Here is a 24,343-nt window from a genome sequence, read left to right on the forward strand (position 1 = left end):
AAAAGCGGCCTTGTTTTTGGCTTTTAATTACAGTGCATTTTTTAAATGACCTAATAATTTTGAAATAGTTTTAGAAGTTCAAGTTGATGGATTTCTTCAATCTACAGGAAGTATACAATCACTTAAAGAGTTACCTGACAAGGTTTTCAAAACTATCAGTATTTGTGGACATGAAAACTATTGAGGTTATGATTTTCAGTGTTAAATCAGCGCACAGCCCAGAGCTCTTTCACTGTTAGCAGGACAGGAAAAGACTTCATGAGCATGTGATGTTTGTCTGAAGATTTTTATCAACATGAAGTCATTTCCAAACCCTGAAAACCAACAGGATATTTTCATTTAAGGCATCAGAGACATTTAATGAGAATGTTCGGAAATTCACAGTCAACCCTCAAAGCTGTACCAGGGCCTGAGCGAAATAATGAACACGGTATATAAGAAATGAATATGAACACTTTGAAGATAGCAGTTGAGTTTCTCTTCAAATCTGATTTTTGGACCAGTTTTTACAAACATGAAAACAATCTGCAGTGTAAAACTATATTTAAACCTGCATGTGTAGCTGCCTCACACTGCCAGCATGTCTGTATAAAAAGCTCAACAGTTTCAGTTTATGATCAGTTTACGTGTGTAAGCTCGGCTCCAGTCTAAGGAAGCCATCCGGTCTGTAGCTGTGTACAAAAGCTGCCACACGGGGGCGCCGTAGTCTCTCAGCATCATGCTTTACATTGTTCTACAAAAAGCCTTGTCATTCAGAAAGTGCCTCAAGTGACAGATGTAAGATTTGAAATGCCAGGACAGGAGAGATCAGGCAAACGACACAGTGTTTATTTTCTGAATTACTTTAAGAGTGTGCACAATAAGAGATATTTACTGTTTCATATAAAGAATTGTATATGTCTTGAAATGTTAAAATGTTTATGTTCAGAAATGTTTAAACTTTATAAAGGTTTCTTTAAAAGTAACTTATCTGTTGTTGTGTTGAATGAATCGTTATGTGTTAGGAGTGCAAGAGACTCTGGTTTAGGTTAGTAAACATCACAACACCAGGAGAGCAAAACCAACCTTTCCAGAAGAAATATTTATTTTTAAATACCCTTGAAATTGAAGATGTATTGTTATGGGCATAAATGAATGCTGGAATGTGTTGCTCATTGGCTTTCAGAGTTAAGAAACTGAACGTCAAAGGACACTAAGGCACTGTTTTTGAAAAAATATATATATCCACTTTATTCAAGCAAATTAACTCTGTCTACATTAACCTAAGGGTTGAGGAGTTATGTAAATCCAGATCTGTGTGTTGGCTCATCTTCAGGAAATGGCAATACCAAGTTCATGTTATAATGGGAATCACTTGCTTTGTCATCCCTCCTCTCCCCTTACATTCACAGGAAACAAAACAAGTAAATGCTTTAACCAGAAAATAGTTTTAACAAGCAAGGACACTGTGACACATTTATCTAACAAAGTGTCAATATCATCCAAAATCTGTGCATCAGTAACTAAGAACTTGAATCCCTCTCCTATTCAAGTTACCCTTGTGATGCTAAAAACTACAGTGCAGTTAATCTGAGAGACCACAACATTAATGCTTAAAATGATGAACCCAGTGAAAACCTGGTGTGCGTGAACATATTGAGCTGTAACTCTGCTTTCAGTGCAATAAACTTCACAGATAAAACACAACATGATAAAACAAGTAAATAAAAAAGTCCACTTTCCAATTTTCGTCTTTATGTTCCATTTCTCTGAAAATAAAGCAGAGTACACATATGTGAATATTATTATTATTATCACCACATAAATGCACAAAGTGCTTATCTTTCAACATGAAGGCATAAACACGGTTTAATATTCATATTATAGTTATAGTTTCCAACTACCAGAATCCATGAGAGAAGAGAGGAGCTGATAAAAAAAGTTAACATAGTAATCTAGGTTTTTTATCGTTGTTACGGTGCACTCATAGCAGTTACAGTAAGCTTGTTGAGCAGCAGCAAAGGATTTGCACTTTACTTTCTTTGCTCCAGAGATACAGCTAGGCCCTAGCCTCTCAATGTTGGAGGTTGTACCTCCAACATTTTTTATTTATTTATTTTTATTTTACAGTGACCATTCTTCTCAAAAGATTCTCTATTTGACCATCAATCAAAGGTGAGGCAGAAAGGAACTGTGATTTGTAATAATGTAAAATACAACATTTATCATAAAGTTACAGTTTCTATTCATGAAAATTAATGTATTTAATTAATGTGATTTCAATTCCTATTGGTGTATTAATAATACTGTAATTTACACAATATTATTTGGGAACCCCAATAACTGGTTTTAATAAAAATGTTATTTGCCAAATCTGTATAAATAATAATCTGGGAAACAACATTCATATATTTCCAGGTTTTTGTTTTTTTTAGATGAAGAACCTCTGACTTCAACCTTTGCCCTTACCTACTGGTTTGATTGCAAAATGACAGAAGCACTATGATGTTTAAATGCAGAAAATGTGTGTGACGGGGTTATTTTGATTCATTGTTTCTACCATAAAGTCTCTGCACACGAGAAAAATTAAGTTAATTAAGTTTTAAGTTTTTTTTCTACTAAATACAAATGATTTACATTCCAATGTTGTGGTAAATACTAAATCAGTATTTAATAGAAAAAAAGGAGCTGCAGCAGGAGGTGCAGTTGTTAACATGAAATTAAAGGTCACAATCTCTCTTAATAGTGTCTTTTTAGATAAAAAAATAAAATACAAAGAAATTAAAAGCCAAAACAGAACACCATGTCCCATTGCCAAAAGCTTTAGGTGCCAACACTGTGAGCTGAATCTCTTATTCATAACGAATGAAAAAGATTTTTAAAAATATTACATGTTCTGCGGAGTAACTTTTCTCACACCTAAAAATCTGAAAACCTAGAGTCAAACCCCTGTGGTGTATAACCAGAATATGCTGCTTATCAGAGATACCCACGTGCACGTGTACATACTTGTTTTTTGAGTTTCAGAGTTGTGTGTTCTCACCTAAAAATGAAGTGGCTGCTCCAGTGACCCCCCCATCTGCAGCAAGGCTGCACTGAGTCCAGCCTTCAGTGCTGAGTAGTCGGGCTGCTCAGAGTACCCCAGAGCCATCACTGCAGTCAGGTAGGTTTGAAGTGCACCTACACCGTGATAATATACTATGAGCATATGGCATCTAATCACACACTTGTTATACAGTATGTTATATAAGAAAACATTTGAACTCACTGGAAACTTTCGCCTTCCCAAAGCAGTGACTCAACAGTGCAGGAACATCTTCCATGTACCTACAATGACAACTTTTTTGAGTATTTGCATGTTCTTTCTATTGTGCTGCTGACTTACGTATATGAGTTAATGTTATGTAGACTTTTGATACAATTCAGTATTTCTGTGGTGTTTCAAAGGTGTGTTGCCTTTAAATGTCCCAGTGGAGATAAATTCTTTCACCTCTGCTTCTGGGTGGCTACCTGGTCCGGTTGAGTGAGGACGGCCCACGGTAGCGTGCCTGTGTGCCATCGCAGCATGCAGTAACCCAGGGACTGCAAGTCACTGCGTCGAGATGGCCCTGAAAGTAGAAAATACACAAACAGACAGTGACAAAAACATCCGTTTTACCTCCCAGATTTACCCTGATAGATCAACACAACAAAGCAATCCTCAGTACTTATCACCATGTTTTTATTGTTTTATTTTTTTTATTTTTGACGTTCATAGTCAAAAAAGTAAAATGTTGAAATAGCTTTTATGCTAAAATATATCACAATCAACTTAACAAGAAAAAGTTAAATCGTTCTTATTATGTGCAGCCTGTGTGTGCCTGACAGCTCTCAAGACACATGGACTGTGGGAGGACTGCAGCTGTGCCCTCATGGAAGAAAAAAAATTCATCTGGCAGTGTTCGGTTTACAATAACTTATATGGTGAAATTATGTCTATTTGCCTGACACTGGTGGGAGGGTTTTAGTTTTTGGATGAGGAGTCAGTGAACCACAGCAGTGACACACCTGCTCCCTTATGTGTGTCCAGGCTGATGAACTCTAGGGTGCCCTCGTGTGGTGTCCTGCTGGCTTCACGGTACTCTACCTGTCGACCCCCTGGACAGTACCTGAAAGCATGGCAGTATCCTACAAGGTAGACCTAAACAAAACAAACAAACAAGCACACAAACACAGAAAAGAATGGTCAGAATAAAACACATTTCAGTTGTGGACACTGACAGAGTACAGTCAGAACATTTCTCACCTGTGAAGTCTGTCCTGGTTTGATGTAGATGTTTTCCGCATTAATATCAGCATGAACATACTCGTTTGAATGGATATACTGCAGGACATCTAACTGGAGAAAGAAATGTTACAGTTTATTGAGAAAGAGAATCAGTGTTTTGAGTTCAGAGCTCTGGGTCAGTATTGTCTGACAACCGATGATGTGAGTACACTCACCAGCCTACAGGCGAGCTGAAGAACCACTTTCTCGGACAGAAACTCATCTTCTTCCTCAATGACAGACTGGAGAGATTGGCCCATGTTGGGGAAAATCAGAAACCTATTTAAAAAATAAATAAATGAAAGAACAATGCATTAGTCAGTGTAATATGCTTTCATATAATGCGTAAATATTCACAGGTACATTTTTTCGACACCTGTAGGAATCTGCATGAGGTCCAAAGCCAACACAAGAAGGAATCCCCAGAAAATCCATCTTGTTTTGTTTGATCCACTTGTCCACTAGAGGGAGACAATAGGTTTCAAGAGAAGGGTTATCGTGTGTGGTGCATGTGTAAAGTTACACTCATGACAAATCAGAACTGCATCTAAAAGGGGGTTAAAGATTTAATTAGTCCCCCACACTGACATGATAATGTTCCTGTTGAATAAATTCTTGTCCACTTCTGCTTTCCTCTGGATGAAATGAAAGACAGATACTTAGTTGTGATATAGTGTAAGTAGATCACATGTGAAACTCCCAGAGCCCTTCTCACTATCTACCTCTAGTTCAGACTGTAGTTGTGAGCAGTTCTGTTTCTGATTCACCTGTTAAGACTGGGATTTTCGATCAGCATGTTAAAGCCACTGAAAAACTAAAACAACTGAATGTGGTAAATACTGATACTTTAGTTTTAACGAAGTTTATTTCTCTTGTTCTCTCTTATTCTCTCTTCTGTGATCAGAACAGTCAGTCAAGCTATGACTGCAGCCCATCCTCCACGAGTGACAGAAAAGTGTTGATTTGGAGTTGCTAAACATGAATGATAACACACTAAACACTCACCAGACGCAGGTTTAGCAGCTCTCTGCAAAAAGTTCTGCTCATTGAAGATTCTTCCATCTTTAGCTCCCTAAGAGGAAGAAAATCTTTATTGATCCCACTCCGTGAAAGTGAAGAACTAAAGAACTACTGGTTACGGGAAATAGAGAACAAATCGAAATCAATTTGTTGATGAATATAATCGGGAAAGTGATTATTTCTTTTTTTCATGCTACTAAGCGACATGGTGTGATGACAAATTCATCGCTTTTAGGATGGAGTACTCAGAAAACCTTAAAAGTCCATATGACTGCTGAGGCAGCACTTACTAGTTTCAGGATGTGGTTTGATTCCTTGGAATTGGATCTTGAAATTGTTTGAAAAACTGAAAAGGACAAAACAATGTTGGTCAATTGAAAAAAATACAGGCTCTTTTCTACTATTAATTTTTTGTAACAGAAACTGCAGCTCTATCCACTAAACTCAGTTAGCCATCTCTTTGTGTACTGCCGGTACCAAATTTGCTTTCATCACGTTAAATGGAACCCAGAGACTCTTAAATACATTTGAACCTACAAATCACTGTTGCATTTTTCTCTTCTAACTAGTAGTTCATAAAACGTTAAGAAGTATTCACTGTATAAAAATTATTATTATCCTTTCTCTCTTCGGTCATTTTTTCTTCTGTTTCTGACTGTACATTTCCTTATTTGTGGTTTGTTGTGATCTTTCTTGCTTTAATTCTAGGACGCTTTGCATGTACTTTAAGATGTTTAACTGTAAATGTGAAGGCTGATGATTATCACCACTAATATGCAATCTAACTGTCCCAGAATAATAGACTGTTTACGTCCCCTGATGTCATGTAGACAGTCCCACCTTCATAGATGACCTCTGTCGTGCTTTGACTGAGCAGTTTCAAAAGTTTCCACTTCTTGCCCGTTGTGTCTGTCACCTCCTCGCCTTCCTCTAGCGGCTCCACGGCGGACGCACACTTTGCCTTCTTGGCCTTGCTTTTTCCTGTCACTGTACATTCACACAGACATTTCAAATAAATTATGCAAAAATTCCCAATGTATAAAGGTGATGTACAGTGCATCTCTTGTGTTTTAAACTGACATGCCAACACAGTCCCAGTGAACAAAATAAATAAATCTGGTTAGTGGTAGTTTTAAGCAAACAACCATATCTTAGCAAAAAATCTTGCTGATTTAAAAATGCTGTTTAAAAATTATTTTTATCTGCTGCAAGAAAAGATCATGATCTATTTTAAGGTTTAATTTATTAAAAAAAATATTTTCTTAATTCAGCTTCAAGGATAACATTGCTGATGTTTTTTTTTTTCTTTTTATGGCATCGTTAATATCAGCAGGCGTATGTGATTCTGTCGATGAGATACAGACTTATCAAGTGATAGTGTAAACGTGTAAAAGTAAGCATGTTCATCCAAGTAGCCTCTGATGGGACGCTGAACCTAACTGGTGAATTTTGCCTATACATGGATGAATATGTGAGTAACATCTTATGTTTTGTGGTGTAGCTCACCTTTTAAAGGAGACCTGGAGATTGGTGAGGAAACAGGAGAAAGGACAGGTAGAGGAGAGCCGTCTATGGTTGATCCCTCTGCTTTCCCACTTGTTTTATCCGTCAGCTTCTCTCCTTCCACCTGCTTCTTAGCAGGACTGGAGAGTTTAGCCTTTCCCCTGACTATACATGGATCCAGCCACAATTGGTTTGGATTAAAGACAAGATTATGATGGCAATGAATAGAGACACTGTAGTTTTCCTAAAATACTGTATGAATGAATAGATGAAACAGATTGTGTTTGTTTTTTATTTCAGCTCACCAAGTCGAGGGGATTTAGCGACAGGGGAAGTTGACGACTTTAAAGTTGGCTCTACCTCTGCGTCGAGTTTGAAAGTGACTGTGTGCTGCTTTGGCGGAGATACGTTGAATCCAAACTCATTATCTGTTGATAAAAAAAACAGATTTATTGTTTTTAGGAATAAAGGCATCGTCTGTCTTTTTTTTTTCTTTTTTTTTGACATGGCATCTATTGTATTCATATGTGCCCATATTTTAAAGTGATTTTCATTCATCAGCATGCCTTATTTTTGGCCAAAAAGAATCTTTGTGTTTAAGGATAGATGTCATGCTGATGGCTTTAATCTGCTAACATGTATACATAGCACATAGGCACTTCATCATTCTCTTCATGCTACTGCATGTCTCTGTATTTACTCCTATCGCATCTCTTATGAGAAAACTAAATAAAAACGTTAAGGTGAAACTGCTTCCAGACCAATTTAATTACCTTCAACCTTGTCATCTCTGACAGGTATAGTGAAGGACACCACAGGTGGAGTGGCATCTTTAATGGTGGATTTAACTTCCCTGTCCAGACGAAGGGAGTTACGAGTCTTTCGCAGTGCAGGGCGAGGTTGAATTGGAGTTGCGGCGGTACATACATGGACTGTACAAAAAACGAAAATTTACACTTTCAAAGGTTTATCATCAAAAGGTTTAAAATCTATGCATAACATCAAGTAACTCCTAATAAAATATTGGCGAGATATTTACCCTTACTTTCCTGGGGCTCACAACTTGTGCTTGAAGCAAGATTTGTTTTAGCTACTGATGTTGCTAATTCGTCCCTTTTGGATGGAGAGAGACTTAAAGAAGCAGCTGAGCTCACAGGTCCAGATTCATCAACCGGACGGGGAAGCTTCTCTCCACATGAAGGACAAAATCTGAAATCAGGCTGCAACTTCGTCCCACACTGGGGGCAGAAACGGAAAGGCATTCTGGAATGGTGAAAACACACACTTTATTATACATGCACCCTCACCGCTACGTAGTGTCTCTCTGGGGCTATTCCTGTGTGTGCATCCTTATAGATGAACACGAAGACTTCATCAGATAAATACACACACAAACCAGCTATTATTGTAAAGAGCCCGATGACCTGTTATACAATAGCTATATAAAGCAATTACAAATATCATTCATAGTGCATATTTTAACCAGAATGGTCAACATGGATGCTTACACGTTTTGTGTGAATGTAATTGTCACAACCAAAAAAATGATCACTTATAAAGGCCAACTTTTACTTAAGTAAAAGTACTAATACTCAATTATAATTAAAAACCACTGCTTTGATGATACTTAAGTAAAAGTATATATAATCAGCAAAATGTACTTAAATTATTAAAAGTAAAATTATTCAACGCAGGAAAATGGCCCCTGTGACTAATGTATATCAACATGGATGCTTACACGTTTTGTGTGAATGTAATTGTCACAACCAAAAAAATGATCACTTATAAAGGCCAACTTTTACTTAAGTAAAAGTACTAATACTCAATTATAATTAAAAACCACTGCCTTGATGATACTTAAGTAAAAGTATATATAATCAGCAAAATGTACTTAAATTATTAAAAGTAAAATTATTCAACGCAGGAAAATGGCCCCTGTGACTAATGTATATTAGTGTATTATATTATTATTGCTCATGCATGTAACGTGTAAGCAGCATTCTACATTCTTGTTAAGATGAAGCTCATTTTAAACTATTTTATAATAGGCTGCAACTAATGATTATTATCATTATTTTATAGATTAGTGTCCTGATTATTTTCTCGATTAATCGATTGATTTCTTGGTTTGTAACAATTCAGCAATGAGAAATGCTCATTGCATTGTCACATTTTAGCGGCTGGAACCATGAAAGGTTTGTAATTTTTACATAAAAAATTATTAAGGATCGTAACAGCTGCCAATTAAGCGTGTAACTGTAATGACATTATTTCTGCCATTTAGAACGTAAATCAAACAAATCTAAAGGTCCTTGTGCTCTAATGTCAGTTAGGTAACTTCAAATTAAATCATTAAAAAGCAAGTGAAAGTAACGTTAGCCACCCATTCTTAGCACTGTGGTAGAATTACGACTAATAAAAGAAAAGTTACAAAACACCTTTAGAGATAAAGGTTGAGTGGATTTTTTTTTTTTTTACATTAAATTATTTCAATGTGTGTTTCGATTCCCGTTTAGAAAGAAAACAGTGAACGGACATCTTGACGTTAGCTAGCCAAAACTGAAGCGAAACTTTTTCAATATAAAAATACTGCAACTGAGTTTTAGGCCCAAGTATCGTCTTGTTAGTGAGTTTGAGCCTTGGCTCTAACTAAAAACTGGAACCTAGCTAATATATATATATATATAAATAAATATTTTATAATGAATAGTATAAATTCTTAAAACACCTTCCCCTGTAAGCCTCCACGGTCCGGCTGAGTCTGTTTGAGTTGAGTTGAATTGAGTTCAGTTCCGTTCGATTCGATTCGGTTCTTCTTCTTCTTCTTCTCCTTCTTCTTCTTCTTCTTCTTAACCGGATACGTGCTCCTATCATTGGAGCAGTTCAGGAGAGGTGCTGCCCCCTGCAGGAGTGAGGGAGAGTAGCTCTCAGAAAAATTGGGCTTTTTCCACGACCGATGATGTGATGGGGATGCAGTCAGAATTCAGAATGGATTCAATATGTTTTTTCAATAGTGACAATATTAAAGCATGTTACAAATTTATTTTATTTACTGTCATGAGACTTTCATCTGTGGGACATCATAGTATACGGACGAAAGTTTCCAATTTAAATCAGTCAAGTAAATTGACGACAAATGGTCTCCAGCTAAAGTGTGGACAACCCTCAAGAAACGTGAGTCACTGCTTTACAATTTAAACAAATTTGTAAAAGGTGTAAAAAAATACCTTTGAGATTATGGCTTTCTGTACATAATTGATGGCTTACAAATTAAGGTTGCAGTATTGCTGAAAAAAAAAACGAGTAGGTGGATTATTTCTTGTATTGTTTGACATTATCATCATTCAGTGTTAACTTAACAGAATAATAGTGACTATAAATAGGAACTGATATCAACTGCACTTACGCACAGCCCTTAGTCAACATTTTCTGAACTGATTATAGAAAGATAATGCTTCAAGTAATACATAAATAAAAAAGTTTATTTTGGACATATTTTACATATTTTGCATTTGAAAATATAAACTATTTCAGTTTAGCCTTAACTAATATGATCAAATTCAATTTCAGTGAAAGATTTTTAAAAAATTTAAATTTGTATATTGGAACAGTCAGATGAAAAATAACTCGTCATAACTAAAACATCACATTCACCCTTTTATACAGGAAAGGATGTATGTAATACAAATAATGTGGATTTGTGTGTGAATTCAATACAGTTCAGACTAATATTATCACAATGCCGCTTCAGTGTAAATACTCTCAATTTTTGTGAAATATAAAATATCAGTGGTATTATAAACTGATCTGAAGGGGTGAGCATTAGGATTTTAAATGTTTCCGATAAGGTAAACTGAAGTGAAGGCCCAATTTTATTGCATTACTTATAAAACTTGCCAAAACAAAATCTATTGAAATCAAGATCAAAAGATTGAACAGGCTAATTGTACTGTATATTGCCTAGATGACATGCTCACATTAATACCTGAAACAAATACTTTCCATCCAATATTCAACAATGGAGCATCTTTCTTGCACCTAATGCCTCTTTTTACTCTTTTTTTTTTTTTTGCATCTTGCAACTGGGTAAACAGTTTCTATTGGGAATTTGTTTAGCCAGAGCTCAAATGTATCTGGAATACAATTCATTTAGTGAGTATATGACGCAATAAACAGTAGCCACACTCCTTAAATATGATGCATTTCCTGCGTGCACTAGCACATCAGCTCATTTTCCCTGAAGGTTAAAGTTTTATTTCTCTAAAAGTGTATTATTAATTTTTTTTCATGACATCAAGCGAGGCGGCCCACCCTCACAGTGGTAACTCCTGGAATAACTGCAAGGCCCAGGTGTAAGGTGTCGGTATCTAGGATCTCAACTAAGGAAATTACTTTAAAAAATAAAGAATTCAAAACTGTAGGTACTGTTACATGTGAATGATGATTAAAAATTGGAAATGCAGGGGACTGGATCCAGGGAAGATCAGCCTCACTGAAGCTGGTGTTACTTAATGTTCACAAAGTTTGACTCTGGGAGCTGCAGAGGAGAGAGTCATTAAACTACTACAAGGTTAACGATGGAACTTCACCTAAAGTTTTGTCATTAGGAACAATACTTGTTTGACTTTGTATGTATTTAATTAGACGGCAGAAGGAACTGTAATTTGTTCAAAAGCTGTGAGTGACTGAACTGTCCCCAAAACTGATATTTTAGTTTAAAAGGTAGATCTAAATCTATAAACACATTATGTTCAAAACAGTCAAAATACGCACAAAAGCTGGAGTAAGATTTTGCATATACATTTCTTACTTTAAAATATATTTGGAGAATTTGAAAGTCTATATTGTGTTTATTTGCTGAATGGGTATTTTATACAGCAGGATGAATTACCTTAATTACCTGGGTCCCTGGTTTACTGCTCAGTTTTCAGTGTCACTTTTCAGGACATATATATTCCTCTTATCAAACTACCGAACCTTCATTTTTAGAATTCTTGGCCAAGCCTGTCGCCGTACGTAATGAAGTGCAGGTGACTTAGTTTAAATATATTACATAATTCATTTTTTGCAGGCAAACAAGCACAAGTATTAATTTAGAAAAAAAAATAGTGTGTAGAGCGTCCATATAGCTTCTGCTGGATGGCCAATGTGAGCTACATTTTTTCTGACTGTGGCACAGGTGAGATTGCAGTATTTAGCTTTACAGTCAGTGGAGCATCAGTAGTACATACATAAGTGGTTACATACAATTTCCTAAAAGTACAATCACAGCCAATGTTTGTCTGACTGTAGAAAGACCAATTAAGGTGACTTTCTCTCGAATGACTAGGTGTGAATCTACGCTAACCTTACAGAAAATATTAACACTATATTTATAGCACATCTGGCAGGGCAGCCCACTTTGCTGCAACATGGAGCACAAAGTTTATACCTGAAAATGGGATCAGCATATTCAACTGATGAGGGACAACTGACATTTAAGCTAGGCATCATAAGAAATAAATATCCCCTACTCACAATCAAAAGACTCTTGATATTAATCCTAATGAAAATGTCCGTATGCAAAAGGCACTTAACTCTGTACTGACAAATAATACAGCATGTCAGTCAAAGTATGCACAGTTTTTGGGGCAATGGACACAAATTAATGTTTTACCTAACACAGAAACAATATATATAAACTCCCACTTTGTGAAACATTGAACTTGGCTGTCTTCCTATTTTTTTTCAGCAGTATGATCGACACACATATGTAACTAAAATGACTCCTCATCATTTTAACATGCACATTTGCTCCTGTCCGAGCTCTCTGAGATGTTTGGGTTGGTGGGTCCATTAGCTCGGACGGTTCCGTCAGGGATCCAGGATTTGTCAACGCATCGCTCCATCCTCTTCATGATAAGGTCCAGCAGGACGTCCACAGCCGGGCTCACGTTCAGCCCGTTCGCAGCACTTGTCTCAAAGTAGGGGATTCTGCATGGAAGAAAATAGCTGTTACAAAGACAGGGTCACAGACTGCTGCTAACAATTACAATGCAACACAGATCTTTGGGTTAAGAGAAAAAAAAGGACCTTATACGCATAAGGCTAGAGTAGTCCTATGTTTTTCTCATTTGCAACAAGGCTCATAAAAAGACCAAAACCCAACTAACTTTAGTCCATCTCTGAATTTTCAAACTTCCCTTCCCTGGTCTATGGCTCTTAGCAAAAAGACAATAATTCCTACTGAAGATGTGAATCTTTAAAAATGCTCATAAATATATAGTTTCATTTTTAAAAAGGGCTCAGTAATTTCCTAAAACAGTGGGACATTTTAGTTTTTTGCAAATGTTCCGCATGAAACAGAACATTTTTTTGGGACTACTTTCAGCTGTGGATTTATACACATTTGGTGTGCTGGTGAGTCTTTCTGGCAACAGGACAGTGAACGTGAGATCAACTCAAAATGAGTCACAGAGCCCACGATCAAGGTAATAAAGGAACGTGTCACCAAATGTGATGATGTTGCTCCTTTATGTGTTTTTAATAGCTTTTGGACAACAACGCAGCTCTATGGCACAGAAGAACAAGCTATTTCAGCGATGGCTACAACTCAATTCATTGTTGGTTTGGTCTTTTCATAAGATTTTTGACATTAAGAATAATACAGAATATTATCAACTTTATTCTTTAATACAGAATATTATCAACTTAAAAACAGAAATCATAAAGCGTGGAACTCTGAGTCCCATGAGTATCAAAGTATTGAAATCCAAACACGGAGCAAGCGAACAATCAAAGGGGACTTTAAATGCTGTCCAGCAGAGTCAGCTTGTAGTGACCACATGTTATGTTTTATACTGAGGTTTAATCTTCTTTTGAAGGCATTTAAAACATTTTATAAAGTGCACATCCACTACGTTTTATGTGTTTTTAATAAAGGTGTGTTTAATGGGGCCCAGAGCAGGATATTTTACACGTGCACAAATATTTACTTTCTGAGGAGGACCAGTTGAGGCTGACATTCTCCTGTACAGACATTGGCAAACAGTGCAGTCACTACCTTCTTGACAAACGTTTGAGGGAGAGGTTCGTGTACAGATGGATCAAAGCTGAGACATACCCATACTTCTCTGCCAGTTCACTGGCCTCATCTTCACTGACTGCTCTCTGATCTGCCAGGTCACATTTGTTGCCACACAGAACGATGTCTGGATTTTCGCAATATGCATGAATCTGTAACTGACCTGAAAGACACATTAGGCAGTTTATAAGCATTTAGTCCCGTTTTAATATGATTTATCTTTACTTAATGTATTATATTCAACTGAAAGCAGAAGTTTTTTGCAAGGAAGTAGCAGCAGCCCGAGACAGAATGAAATTTGAAGAGAGAGAAATATTAATAACAGGAAGATTACACATTTAATCACATGATATTTTGGGTCTAACAACAGCCAAGTGTCAATTCTACATGAGCCAGACACAAAAAGCTTTTGTGCACATACAAGTAACAAGAAATATAATATCATCAAATGTCCTTAGCACTTGTATTGGGCTTAATTAAACTATTCCTACACTGATTATCTATAGAATCATCGGTTTTAATGACTAAAAATGTACACTTAGCACGATACAACAGACGACATACTCATCCAGTTTCTGACGTTGAGGAAACTTTGCTCATTTGTGAGGTCAAACAGGAGGAGGAAACCCATTGCATCTCTGAAGAACGCAGTTGTCAAACTGCGAAACCTGAAATAATTCAGAAAAAAAAACAACACTTCATTAGAGTTGGAATTAATTAAGGTAAAGACACATTTAACTAGAATTACCGCATCGCAGTTGTATTCCTCCACCAACCTGTCAAGTTTCAGTTTACATCCATGTCTTTCCAGACTCTTTTAAATATATGTAGTGAAGACTTTGAAGGAATTTATTAAAATGGTATTAAGTGTATTTTTTACACAATTAGAATATTTTTTCATGAGTTATGGCCAAAAACATGCTTAGTGACATCACAGTAACCTTGACCTTTGACCATCAGTTTATTCTCGAGTCCAAGTGAATGTTTGTCCCAAATTTGGAGAAATTCCTTCCCGGCGTTCCTGAGATATCGCATTCACGAGAATGAGATGTACAGACAGACAGAGAACCCCAAAACATAATGCCTCCAAACACGGCTGTTGCTGGCGTGGAGGCATAAAAACAACTGAAGACAAGTCCAGGTTTGAGGAAGCTGAGAAATTGCGAGTAGAAGTACTTCATGTACCTCTCCTGTCCTGCAGTGTCCCACAGCTGCATGTGGATCTTCTGTCCTCTACCTGAAGATCCATCCGGACCCGCTGATTTGTAGATCTGAGTGAAACAGAGATAAGTGGCATCAGATTAACTGGAAGGTCTCTGCACAACATTTAACTGGTAGCTATAAAACAAAAGACAAAAACACCCAAACTCAATCTTTAGCTTCTTTCGGCCTGAAAGAAGATATTTGTAGAGTGTAGTTGCTTCCACTGGAAAAAAACAAGTGTGACTAATGACATCAAGAATGACTAGGCAACATCCATCCACAGACTCGTGTTTAATAATGAAAAAAAAAAGATCTAAATAGGTTCGCTGAATGTTGTTGAGCTGTTGCAAGCGGTCTGTGAGGAGAGCAACAAAAGGCCAGGCCTCAGACTACTGAGTAGCACTGGTTACATAGCAGGTATTACTGATGGTACTGACTGGAGGGGGGGTTTTTTCCAGCTGCAAAATGAGAGACTGTGTTCATCTCACTGTAGAGGTCTGGTGGCGAGAGACTGTGCTTCATGCCGCAAAAAAATAACAAAAATAAACACAAAATAAAAATAAACTGAACGTAAATTGGATTTTAAACAAAATGAAAATCAAGACTTATAACCAATGTAAATGTGTGTTGTATATATTGAAGTGCAAGCCACGTACTGTGATTATATACATAATGTGTGTGAGCATGCTGTAAATTGAAATTAGTGTCTATTCCTATGCCAGTAATCACTGTCAAAACATCAAAATCAATAGCTACATACATATTATATTCTGCATTATATCTCGTTTATTCCCCCAACAGTGCATCAAATGCAAATCTCGTATTTCGGTGGTTTGAAAAGACTTAAGAAGCCAGATCGTTATTCAAAACATCTTGAATCCATACATGAAAATGTTGTCACAGATTTGACTTTTATCCAAAAGACGAGCATCATTAATCTGGCGTGTCGTTGTCAGCTGGATCCCGGCTGCTCGCAGAAATGGAGACATATCTGTCCTACAGGGTTTCATCCAACAGTTTGGGAGGTAACTTTAATAAAGGGCCGAGACTTAACTGTTAGAAAGTAAATTCGATTTGAATCAAATATTATTCAGATCTTCTCTCTGATCTCTTAAACCGTGCATCCCTTCTAGGGATTGCTACATACACTTTCCTTAGCCAGCCACCAGACGAGAAGCGCAGCTCTGGGCTGTTTGGGGACACATTACAATTACCTAATGTGCTTTAACCATGACGACTCTTTGTGGCATTTACAGAAGCCTCTCTGTAAGGGAAAGTTTCATGGTTAACGCACCTTTTCAAATCACCGTTGTCAAAACATTAACTCTGAATTTTTCCTTGCACAGTATTCACTTGCTGTATCTTTCCTTTATTCAGAAGTGATGGAAACACATCTAATAAATTGATAATAATGAGTGATCAGTAGGTTAACGTAACTGACTGAATGTCCAGTATAGCCACGATAAAACAGTTACTCAGACATATTCTTGGGGCTGCAGATCAGCAGCATTAAGGAGTGAATATTGGGTAAATATGAGCACGGTTCAGCTGTTTGCCAATGGTATGAAGTGTTTATTCTGAAGGAGGGTGGTGCCTGCCGCTCAAGAACATTAGTCATTACCCAGATTTCTCTTGCAACATTCATCAGTAGTCTTTTGTTACATGAGTATTACTTAATGGCGTGGGAATGCATTTAAGCCCCTAAGTAGGCAGCCACTAATGCTTGTAGCACACTTGGACACATGGAAATGTCATATCCAGGAAATGGAGCATGAAAATCCCTGTTTGCTTTTAGAGAAGTACCGTAAGAAGGAAATCCCAACACTTCCAATGCTGGCTTGAGAAAAGTGTGCCATTTTTTTTCCAAAACCGACTGAACTTACCACTCTTTTTTCTCTGAAGTCTATCCCGACTGTAGTGATGAACTTGGAGTTAAACTTGCCATCTGTGTACTGGTAGAGGAAGCTTGTTTTTCCCACACCAGAGTCACCGAGGGCTAGGAATTTGATGAGGTAATCATAGTCCCCATCAGACATAGTGAGTCCTTAATTTCTGAAACACATAAATAGAACAATTCAGTCGACCAACAATCAACCTATTTGGCAAAGAAAAAAATCTCAAAATGAGGTGGTATTTTTTTTTGTTTTTTTTCTATCTCCCAGATGAAACAACAAGTGTACCTAAACCCACACTTCTAAGGCACTCAAACATTATGCAACCTCTAAAATGCAAAGGGCCCCTGGTGTTTAAAATGCCAATATTCTATATTGTTTTTTACCGTCAACAAATCCCATAAAAAGAACAAAAGCCAACAATGAATGTATCCTACAAACAGCTACTGTCTGTGTATCTAAAGCATTATATAGCTTATTCCTCTGTTCCATAGTATTCAATTGTTGTTTAAAAAAAAACACATCAATGAGCCACACTTCAGCACTGACATTTTCCTTCACTGTGATGAACATGGGCGCTGTAGTTTGATCTGTGACCTGTTTTTAAAGATTAACATCTTCGGTAGGAACCAGTGGGCTCGAGGCTGAGGGCCACAGACGTAACAGGGAAGTTAGAGAGTAGTGAGAGACTAACGTACTGTTGGTTTTGGATTTTTTCATGGGATTTGTCGACAATATGAAAAATATACAATAACACCAGCCTCATCCTTTAAGATTATCTGGACAAGAGGAAAAAAATATTGGCATCGTACATACACGTTTTCTAGATAGCAATGCCTTGTCAGCACCTGAGCAAGACTGTGTCCGAAAGCACTCCGTCGTTCATTCATTTACTACTCTCTATATACGATAATAGATACTCAGCAGTTGGACACTTGGAATCATTATTGCACCTTTCTAAGTGAGGATGCCATGAATAGTTCATCTTCCTACTGTATACACTTTGCAGTGGCAGCCTGCCGGTCCAGACCGACGTGGGACCGATCTGACTGCTCCATAATGGTATTGTCTTACGGATAAGAGTCTCAACATCTAAAGTGCCTCAAACTTTTTGCACCGTACTGTTTGCTTATAAATAACATAATGTCACAAAACTCAAATGTACAAATAAGAATGATAGCAGGGTCAGTTGTCCCGTCCTAACAGGTGCAACGATGCTAACAGGGGGAGGGAGATGTCATCAAGGACAGTTCTGTGCAGCACTTACCCTCACGGTCCTGAAGGAAGCAACAAATATGAAAACAGAGATTATTTAAGCAAATTGTCTAATGTAATGTTGAATGTTTATTCAACATTAACAATAACAGTTTTAGCAGCGAGTTCCTCTGCAGAGTGAAGGTGGTATGTGGTGTTTAACGCGGTTCTGTCCACTCCACACAGGTCAACCCGCACCTCAGTATTTGACCAGACCAACTGTTTGATTTAAAAGTACTGCAGTACAGCTATCACCTTTATATGCGGTCGGTCTTCACTCGACCGCATGCAGGTCAACTGAGAAACAGCCATAAAAACAGATGTTAAAACACGTCTGTCTTTGCCAGTGTCCTGATGTAGAGTTAAATGAGGAACATCATGACTGTCAGTGAAACCATGTAGGCTTGTGAAGTATTAATTATGTAGAATAGTTGAGTAACCCTATAGACATTGGACCATGACCTGACAATCATTTTCCATTTTTTCCCCCACACATTTTCAAAGTAACAGGAGAAACAGGCTCAGGTCAACATCCATTAGGCTAATTTACCGTGTAGTTTAAACTACAGTCAATGCGACCAGTAAGGAATATACTCTATTACATCTTTTACACTTCTCCAATATTATGCAAGATGTCCAGATGTAGGTTTGTACAGCTGACGGCAATGTGGGCTAATTTGTGTAACGTAAGAGCAGTTTCATCTTGCTGACACAGTGACAGGAAACATTTTAAATTCCTCTGTCTCTCAACAGCCACAGAAACACACCGAAAACAGACTCAAGTTTTCGTCCTCTTATTATCTCTTATCACTTACCCATTTATTACAGCCTGAAATTAGTTATAACTTCTCCACAAATTAGTAGACGGTTGTTATACACATCTCGGAGTAAAGGTTGAATTTATTTTAATTGAGGAGCAAAGTGTAGAAGTACGTATTTTCTTACACGTACACATTGAGAATGAGAATCACCAAAAATTATATACTGTATGTAATGTGCTCGTTTGTAATGGTCGACTAATTGCAGTAAAAACAATCAAGAGAAAGCGCGGCTGTATCATATGACCACTGCGTAGAAAAGTATTCAGACAAGTCTTACATTCTTTCACTGTAACCTCCACTGAACCTTTCATCTGGAGACATAAGCAGCTTAAGGTCTCGTGCAAAATCAAGATCCATGATAAATGCACTGGAACGGCTTCATCAAGCACTGAGCTAAGACCATCGAACCCCTTAACTGTGAAGTCCACCTGTTTTGTCCGATGAAGACTTAGACTTTTTTTTTTTTTTTTTTAAGACTTTAGGTCTTTCGATCAGGGCTGCTAGATCTTGGATGATGAGCTTGGTCGTTATGAGATATTACACCAATTCTGGAAACTCCTGCTTTAATGAAAAGATCTTTTGTGTCCTTTCAGGTTCATGGTTTGATTTTATACCCTTTGATTTCTCATCTTGTTACTGATTCTTGATCTTATGATTTACTGTTGTAAGCCTGTTTATTAAATGTGCTTTATGAATTTACCTTTTTATTACCCTCTACTAGGCAAGGCAACCATCGATCCACACAGTTAAGACTCCTTTCCCCCTCCACTATTAATGAAATAAATAATATGAAACCATTGGTTAGCCACACATTTTTTATAAATATCCTCCCTAGGCAATAAAGCACTGAAAATGTACTGTGAAACTGTAAATGTACTGTGTAAAATTGCTAAGCAGCTTTATGTTGTTCAGTGAAAACCACATTCCTCAGACCACAATATACATGTCTTTAAATTTACATATGAGCACAGATGCTAACTAGCTTAAATCTAACACCTTCTTGACACTTCTCATCTGTCATTACACCACTTTCCTCTTATTGCCCATTCGAAAGCCCTGCTGGCACATATACACTGCTGCCAATATATTAGGCACACCTAACTGAAACTAATGTAGTAAATTGTACCTTCTCGATGGTTATAAGGCTCAGTTTCGCTAAAACTGTTTAGAGAGAAGTCAATTCAGCTGTATGATAATTTTGGAGGATGTAGTTTGTGGCACTGTTGACCTGTATTGTGTTATGTTGTTCTGTGTTTCTAAATTTTGTCCAACCCATTTATATCAACAAGGACAGACCTCCAAACTGACCATGAAGTCGAACCAATACCTGTCTAAAGTGGTTTCAATAAAAACTGAACACTATAATCTCCATGAAGGTAGGAATTACTGCAGGACTGCTGTATTAGACTGGATTTGTTTTAGCTATTACGTACTTTACACGTGCACGTACGCAATAAAATGGCCATGAGACCTCGAGTTCGAGAGTGCTTCTCCTGCTTTAACAGGTCAAAATGTAAATGTGAAAAAGGTCTCTTCATACATTTAAATAAAGACACACTAATACAGTCAAACAGTCTTGTTTGAAGAGCTTAGCCACAAAGCAATCAGACAGCTGCGGGCCAAATTAATCAGCACTTAATCAGAATTACGTTTCTACCAAGGTTACTGGCATTAGTATTGACAACCCTGACACACAAGCGAGAGTCACCACATGATGCCTGGTTCAGTAAAAACAGGTCACAGAAGTGGTACAGTGAAGCAAAACCACACCGGTGGAGACGCAGAATGTGTCAGCGAAGTTTCTCAGACTTTTATGAGGCTAATCAGATAACTCCGTAATGAGCCCTGTTTGAAAACCAGAATAGTAAAATCCTATGTTAGCGAATGTTGCAATGAAAAAAAAGCAACTTTTCTAAAATAGCACAGTATGTGTAGTACACAAAGGTGCACTAAAATCTAAAATTGCAAGGCCATTTTCTAGTAATATTGCACTTCCCAGTCCTATCACAGCTGTGAAAAGGAAGCGAGCTGTGATGGCAGAGTATGATCTTGCGTTGTGTAAGGCAAGAAAACACTGAGTGCAGTAAGCAATCAGAAAAAAAAAGAAGTCTTAATCTAGCCTTGCACAAACCTTTCTGAAACAACAATGTCCCTGCCTGGCCTCCTCCGCTGGATGCAGACCTCCCCGAATGAAGCATAATGATGCTGGTTTCAGCTTCAAAGAGGTGGAAAAGAGCTGACTATACAAAAAGCAATGAAAGTTGGCAAGAACTCCTCTCTGGGGCATCAGTCTTCTCGGCATCAAAACCTAAATCCTCACTGTGAATTGCTGCCTGTGGTTGAGTGTGCAGCTGATTACCATCTTTTAACAGACAACAAAATAGTCCCTATCGTACCACAAGATTAAGGCGACCTATAATACAGTAATCCCCTTCAGTGGGAAAGGCCTCACAAGCATCATTTAAATAGCAGTCAGAAACTAAATGTGAGACTCGACCTGACTAAATTTATTGGAATTAATAAAAAGAAAAAACAGGTAGAGTATAAATGAGCTATATATCCTGACATATATGTTGTGATAGGATAGTGAGGAGGTGTGTTTATTTTTGGGTTATCAGACAAAATCAGCTTGTATAGCAGTATTTTTTTTAAAACCGCGTATCTTTTTTTTTTTTTTTTAAAACAGCTGATATCTATTGCACTAGCATTTTTGTGTTAATTTTTAATGGGAGCATGTCACATAATACAACTTAGAATATCACCAAGTCATATCAGCATCTTAAAAATTTAGTTGGCAGCTCATCCCGACTGAATTAATGTGACAGAATGATACTGACAGAGAAATGGTATTCAATGCGGATCGTTCACGTCTGGCCGATGCCAGGTCCACTTACTAACGTCAGTATCAGTGCTGATAACCAATCCGGAGTATGGGTTGGTAAGGCTATATTACCAACCGGTCAAAACGGGCGACCGCAAAAACCCTCAGAGGCCCGAAAACTCCATGCTCCCCAATGGGCAATTACTTTGTAGAAACTTGATTGACTTGTAATTTGTTTGGTACAACCGTATGCGCATGTAAAGAACATAATAAACTGTAATCGTAGGGGCCTTAAACGGTTACCCGATCTTGAGGCCCAATCTTGTAGAGAGGCCCTGAGTTAAAATCTAGTATTAATTCCTTTTTATTTTTAGTACACATTGTGGTTACATGGTGTAAAAATGCGTTTCTTAAAAACAATCTAAAAAAAAAGAAGACCCCGAACTAATCACTAATGTGCAGAAAGTGTTGGAAACAGGGATCAGTAGGTGACCGCTAGTGTGTTAATCTGAGTGCATTGCTATTAAAGACTGAATAAAACTATCACGGTTTAACAAACTATTTCATTACCTTAGCACAAGAATGTCTCAAACATTAACCTGTGTTGCAACTGCATTTGCACTATGACTTCATGAATTTAAATCCATGTCTGTATCGGCCGATGAAGGTGTAACAACATACTGGGTGTTGGTATCATCTTCAAAGAAAAAAAAAAACATACTGTACCCCTATCAGTTCTACACATTACACTTGCAGACAGTCTTGTTATAGGTATACAGGGCTACACCACGCTGGACTGTCTGAATCAGTGGAAGCAGGACTGGTCTTATGTATTTTAACGGTTTTTGATTCCAGGATGGTTGTGGTATATTTTATTTTTAATAGGCCTTATGCTGTGTGTCTGTAACCTTTTGCTAATGTTGCTCATCTTGGCCAGAACACACGTGAAAAATAGATTTTTGATCTCAGTGACCCGTCTCCTGTTTAAACAAAGCTTAAATAAAGCAGAAGTGGAAAAACTCCCGAGCTGTACCTTTGTATCTGCTGGCATTTTCTCCTGCAGTGGGAGTGGACCCAGTAGCCGTGTTTGCCAGGCACATACTACCACCCATGCAGACCAGCAAACAAAAAGCAGCTTCAATCATTTGCCAGGGAGAAGTGGAAGACCCACCCTGGGCAGCCGTCCAACACAGAGGCCGGCAGCTCCTTGGGAAAATCCGGATATGCACATACCATAAACTCCAGCTTAACCTCTCAGGGCGAAAAGGGTGCAGCACTATGATGACGTGCATTGCAGAATAAAACCTAAGTACTTTTAAATATGAACCCCAAGCATCTTTAGAAACTTCTGGCTGCCAGAGCCGTTAACTATCTAGTCATTAAAATACCTTGTGAGGATTTATCTGCAGGCAAGCACGGCAGCAGCAGCAAGAGGAACATAAACCTCATTCCCATGCTGAGACACAAATAAACAATCAAACAAACAAATCAATTAACTGAAACAAACAGAAAATCTGGTGACCCTCAACTGGTCCTCATGTGGCTGTCACCGCTGGTCAGGTGACCTCTTAGGCGAGAAATAATCACCTTTTCTTTTCTTTTCTTTCTTCTTCTTCTTTAAAAAAAAAAAAAAAAACCTAATATGGATCCTGCCATGAAGACTAAATTAAATGGCAACCTCCCAGCGTCCTCTGTCAGACACACAGCAGCCTACAAATGTGTCCACACACGCCTCGACACGGCGATAGAGGTTAATAAGTTGTAGTCCTGTTTGAAGAAACACGTCTCTATTCGTGCGAGCAGCGGTGTTGCTGAGCAAGTGCGGGGGGGGGGAAGCTAACAGCTCTAAGAAGATGCAAAGGCAGGTGGATTTAAAAAAACAAAAAAACAAAAAAAAAAAACCCAAAAACCCCAACATGTCTCCCAAAAGGTTTTGGATCAAGTGAAGGGTGAATCTGAAGAGCGAGTTTTGTACACAGCCCCCTCGGACCCACCGGGTTAAAGTTGGAAGGAAAGTTTTCAGCCCGCCGCTAACTCCGGGTGGATGCTACAGGCTGGTTTCTTCGACTGACATTTCCTGAAAAACACTGTGAACGGCTCGTACTCACCGGCCTCGCTGGCGTCGCTGCTGCTGCTGCCGCCGCCGCCGCCGCGTCGTGGCGTTAGAAAAGGGGGTCAGAGGTGGCCGCCGAAGACTTGGAGGAAGGCGAACAGACGAGGACCTTACTGTCTCCGTCGCCCCTGGGCCATTAGCCGACCAGCCTCATTGACACTGCTCACCAACGCTGCTCACCGTGGTCGTCGTGTGTCGAGAAACAGCTCCTCCCCACGGGCTGATCACTCACAGCCGGATACCTGAAGGGGAAACGGGCGTTACAACACTCTGACAACATCGAGAGGGACACTCAGATACTTTACTTGCGTATTTTTATTTTTATTTTATTTTTTACTTCATTCTACTCCATTACATTTCAGAGGGAT

General features: G+C 38.1%; 3 protein-coding genes across 6 annotated transcripts in view; 1 reads left to right on the top strand and 2 right to left on the bottom strand.

Annotated features, from left to right (window-relative positions):
* LOC120789920 (rho family-interacting cell polarization regulator 1-like) overlaps nt 1-706 on the top strand; it is a 16,683-nt gene extending 15,977 nt beyond the window's left edge. Inside the window, exon 18 of the mRNA XM_040127127.1 lies at nt 647-706. Coding sequence (XP_039983061.1) covers nt 647-706 — 60 coding nt within the window. The remainder of the gene's footprint in view (nt 1-646) is intronic.
* A 495-nt stretch (nt 707-1,201) lies between these two features.
* Nucleotides 1,202-9,702, bottom strand: vrk3 (VRK serine/threonine kinase 3). 3 transcript variants are annotated; one of them, XR_005708140.1, is made up of 16 exons: nt 9,537-9,701; nt 7,848-8,071; nt 7,582-7,740; nt 7,114-7,236; nt 6,812-6,973; nt 6,146-6,292; nt 5,596-5,651; nt 5,291-5,357; nt 4,662-4,746; nt 4,462-4,564; nt 4,265-4,357; nt 4,027-4,159; nt 3,490-3,587; nt 3,248-3,306; nt 3,023-3,159; nt 1,202-1,748 (listed from the first exon to the last, which is right to left on the bottom strand). XR_005708140.1 is itself a non-coding variant. In XM_040135795.1 (16 exons), the coding sequence occupies exons 1-15, from the start codon at nt 9,680-9,682 to the stop codon at nt 3,023-3,025; spliced, it is 1,806 nt and encodes a 601-aa protein (XP_039991729.1). In that variant the 5' UTR covers nt 9,683-9,702; the 3' UTR covers nt 1,202-1,748. The 3 variants fall into 3 exon arrangements, 2 of the variants coding, with proteins under 2 accessions (XP_039991729.1, XP_039991719.1); XM_040135795.1 differs by having other exon boundaries at nt 3,470-3,587; nt 7,854-8,071; nt 9,537-9,702; XM_040135785.1 differs by having other exon boundaries at nt 3,470-3,587; nt 9,537-9,699.
* Nucleotides 9,703-10,683: 981 nt separating this feature from the next.
* rab27a (RAB27A, member RAS oncogene family) lies at nt 10,684-24,217 on the bottom strand. 2 transcript variants are annotated; one of them, XM_040138675.1, is made up of 6 exons: nt 23,971-24,217; nt 16,958-17,126; nt 15,057-15,142; nt 14,436-14,539; nt 13,911-14,034; nt 10,684-12,781 (listed from the first exon to the last, which is right to left on the bottom strand). In XM_040138675.1, exons 2-6 carry the CDS (start codon nt 17,108-17,110, stop codon nt 12,586-12,588), a joined length of 663 nt encoding a protein of 220 aa, XP_039994609.1. In that variant the 5' UTR covers nt 17,111-17,126; nt 23,971-24,217; the 3' UTR covers nt 10,684-12,585. The 2 variants fall into 2 exon arrangements, with proteins under 2 accessions (XP_039994609.1, XP_039994618.1); XM_040138684.1 differs by lacking the exon at nt 23,971-24,217 and adding an exon at nt 23,857-23,875.
* Nucleotides 24,218-24,343: the final 126 nt, after the last annotated feature.

The sequence above is a fragment of the Xiphias gladius genome, chromosome 1 (genome assembly GCF_016859285.1).
Source record: "Xiphias gladius isolate SHS-SW01 ecotype Sanya breed wild chromosome 1, ASM1685928v1, whole genome shotgun sequence".
NCBI classification, from domain to species: Eukaryota; Metazoa; Chordata; class Actinopteri; order Istiophoriformes; family Xiphiidae; genus Xiphias; species Xiphias gladius.

Coding starts and splice junctions, on each gene's coding strand:
- rab27a (XM_040138675.1), bottom strand. CDS start 17,110: ATGTCTGATGGGGACTATGATTACCTCATCAAATTCCTAGCCCTCGGT. Junction 15,143..16,957: donor ACTTCAGAGAAAAAAGAGTG/GTAAGTTCAGTC, acceptor TGTTTCACTCAG/ATCTACAAATCAGCGGGTCC. Junction 14,540..15,056: donor GACACTGCAGGACAGGAGAG/GTACATGAAGTA, acceptor GAATTATTTCAG/GTTTCGCAGTTTGACAACTG.
- vrk3 (XM_040135785.1), bottom strand. CDS start 9,682: ATGATAGGAGCACGTATCCGGTTAAGAAGAAGAAGAAGAAGAAGGAGA. Junction 5,358..5,595: donor CAAACCACATCCTGAAACTA/GTAAGTGCTGCC, acceptor TCTTCCTCTTAG/GGAGCTAAAGATGGAAGAAT. Junction 4,565..4,661: donor CCTCATGCAGATTCCTACAG/GTGTCGAAAAAA, acceptor TTTTTTAAATAG/GTTTCTGATTTTCCCCAACA.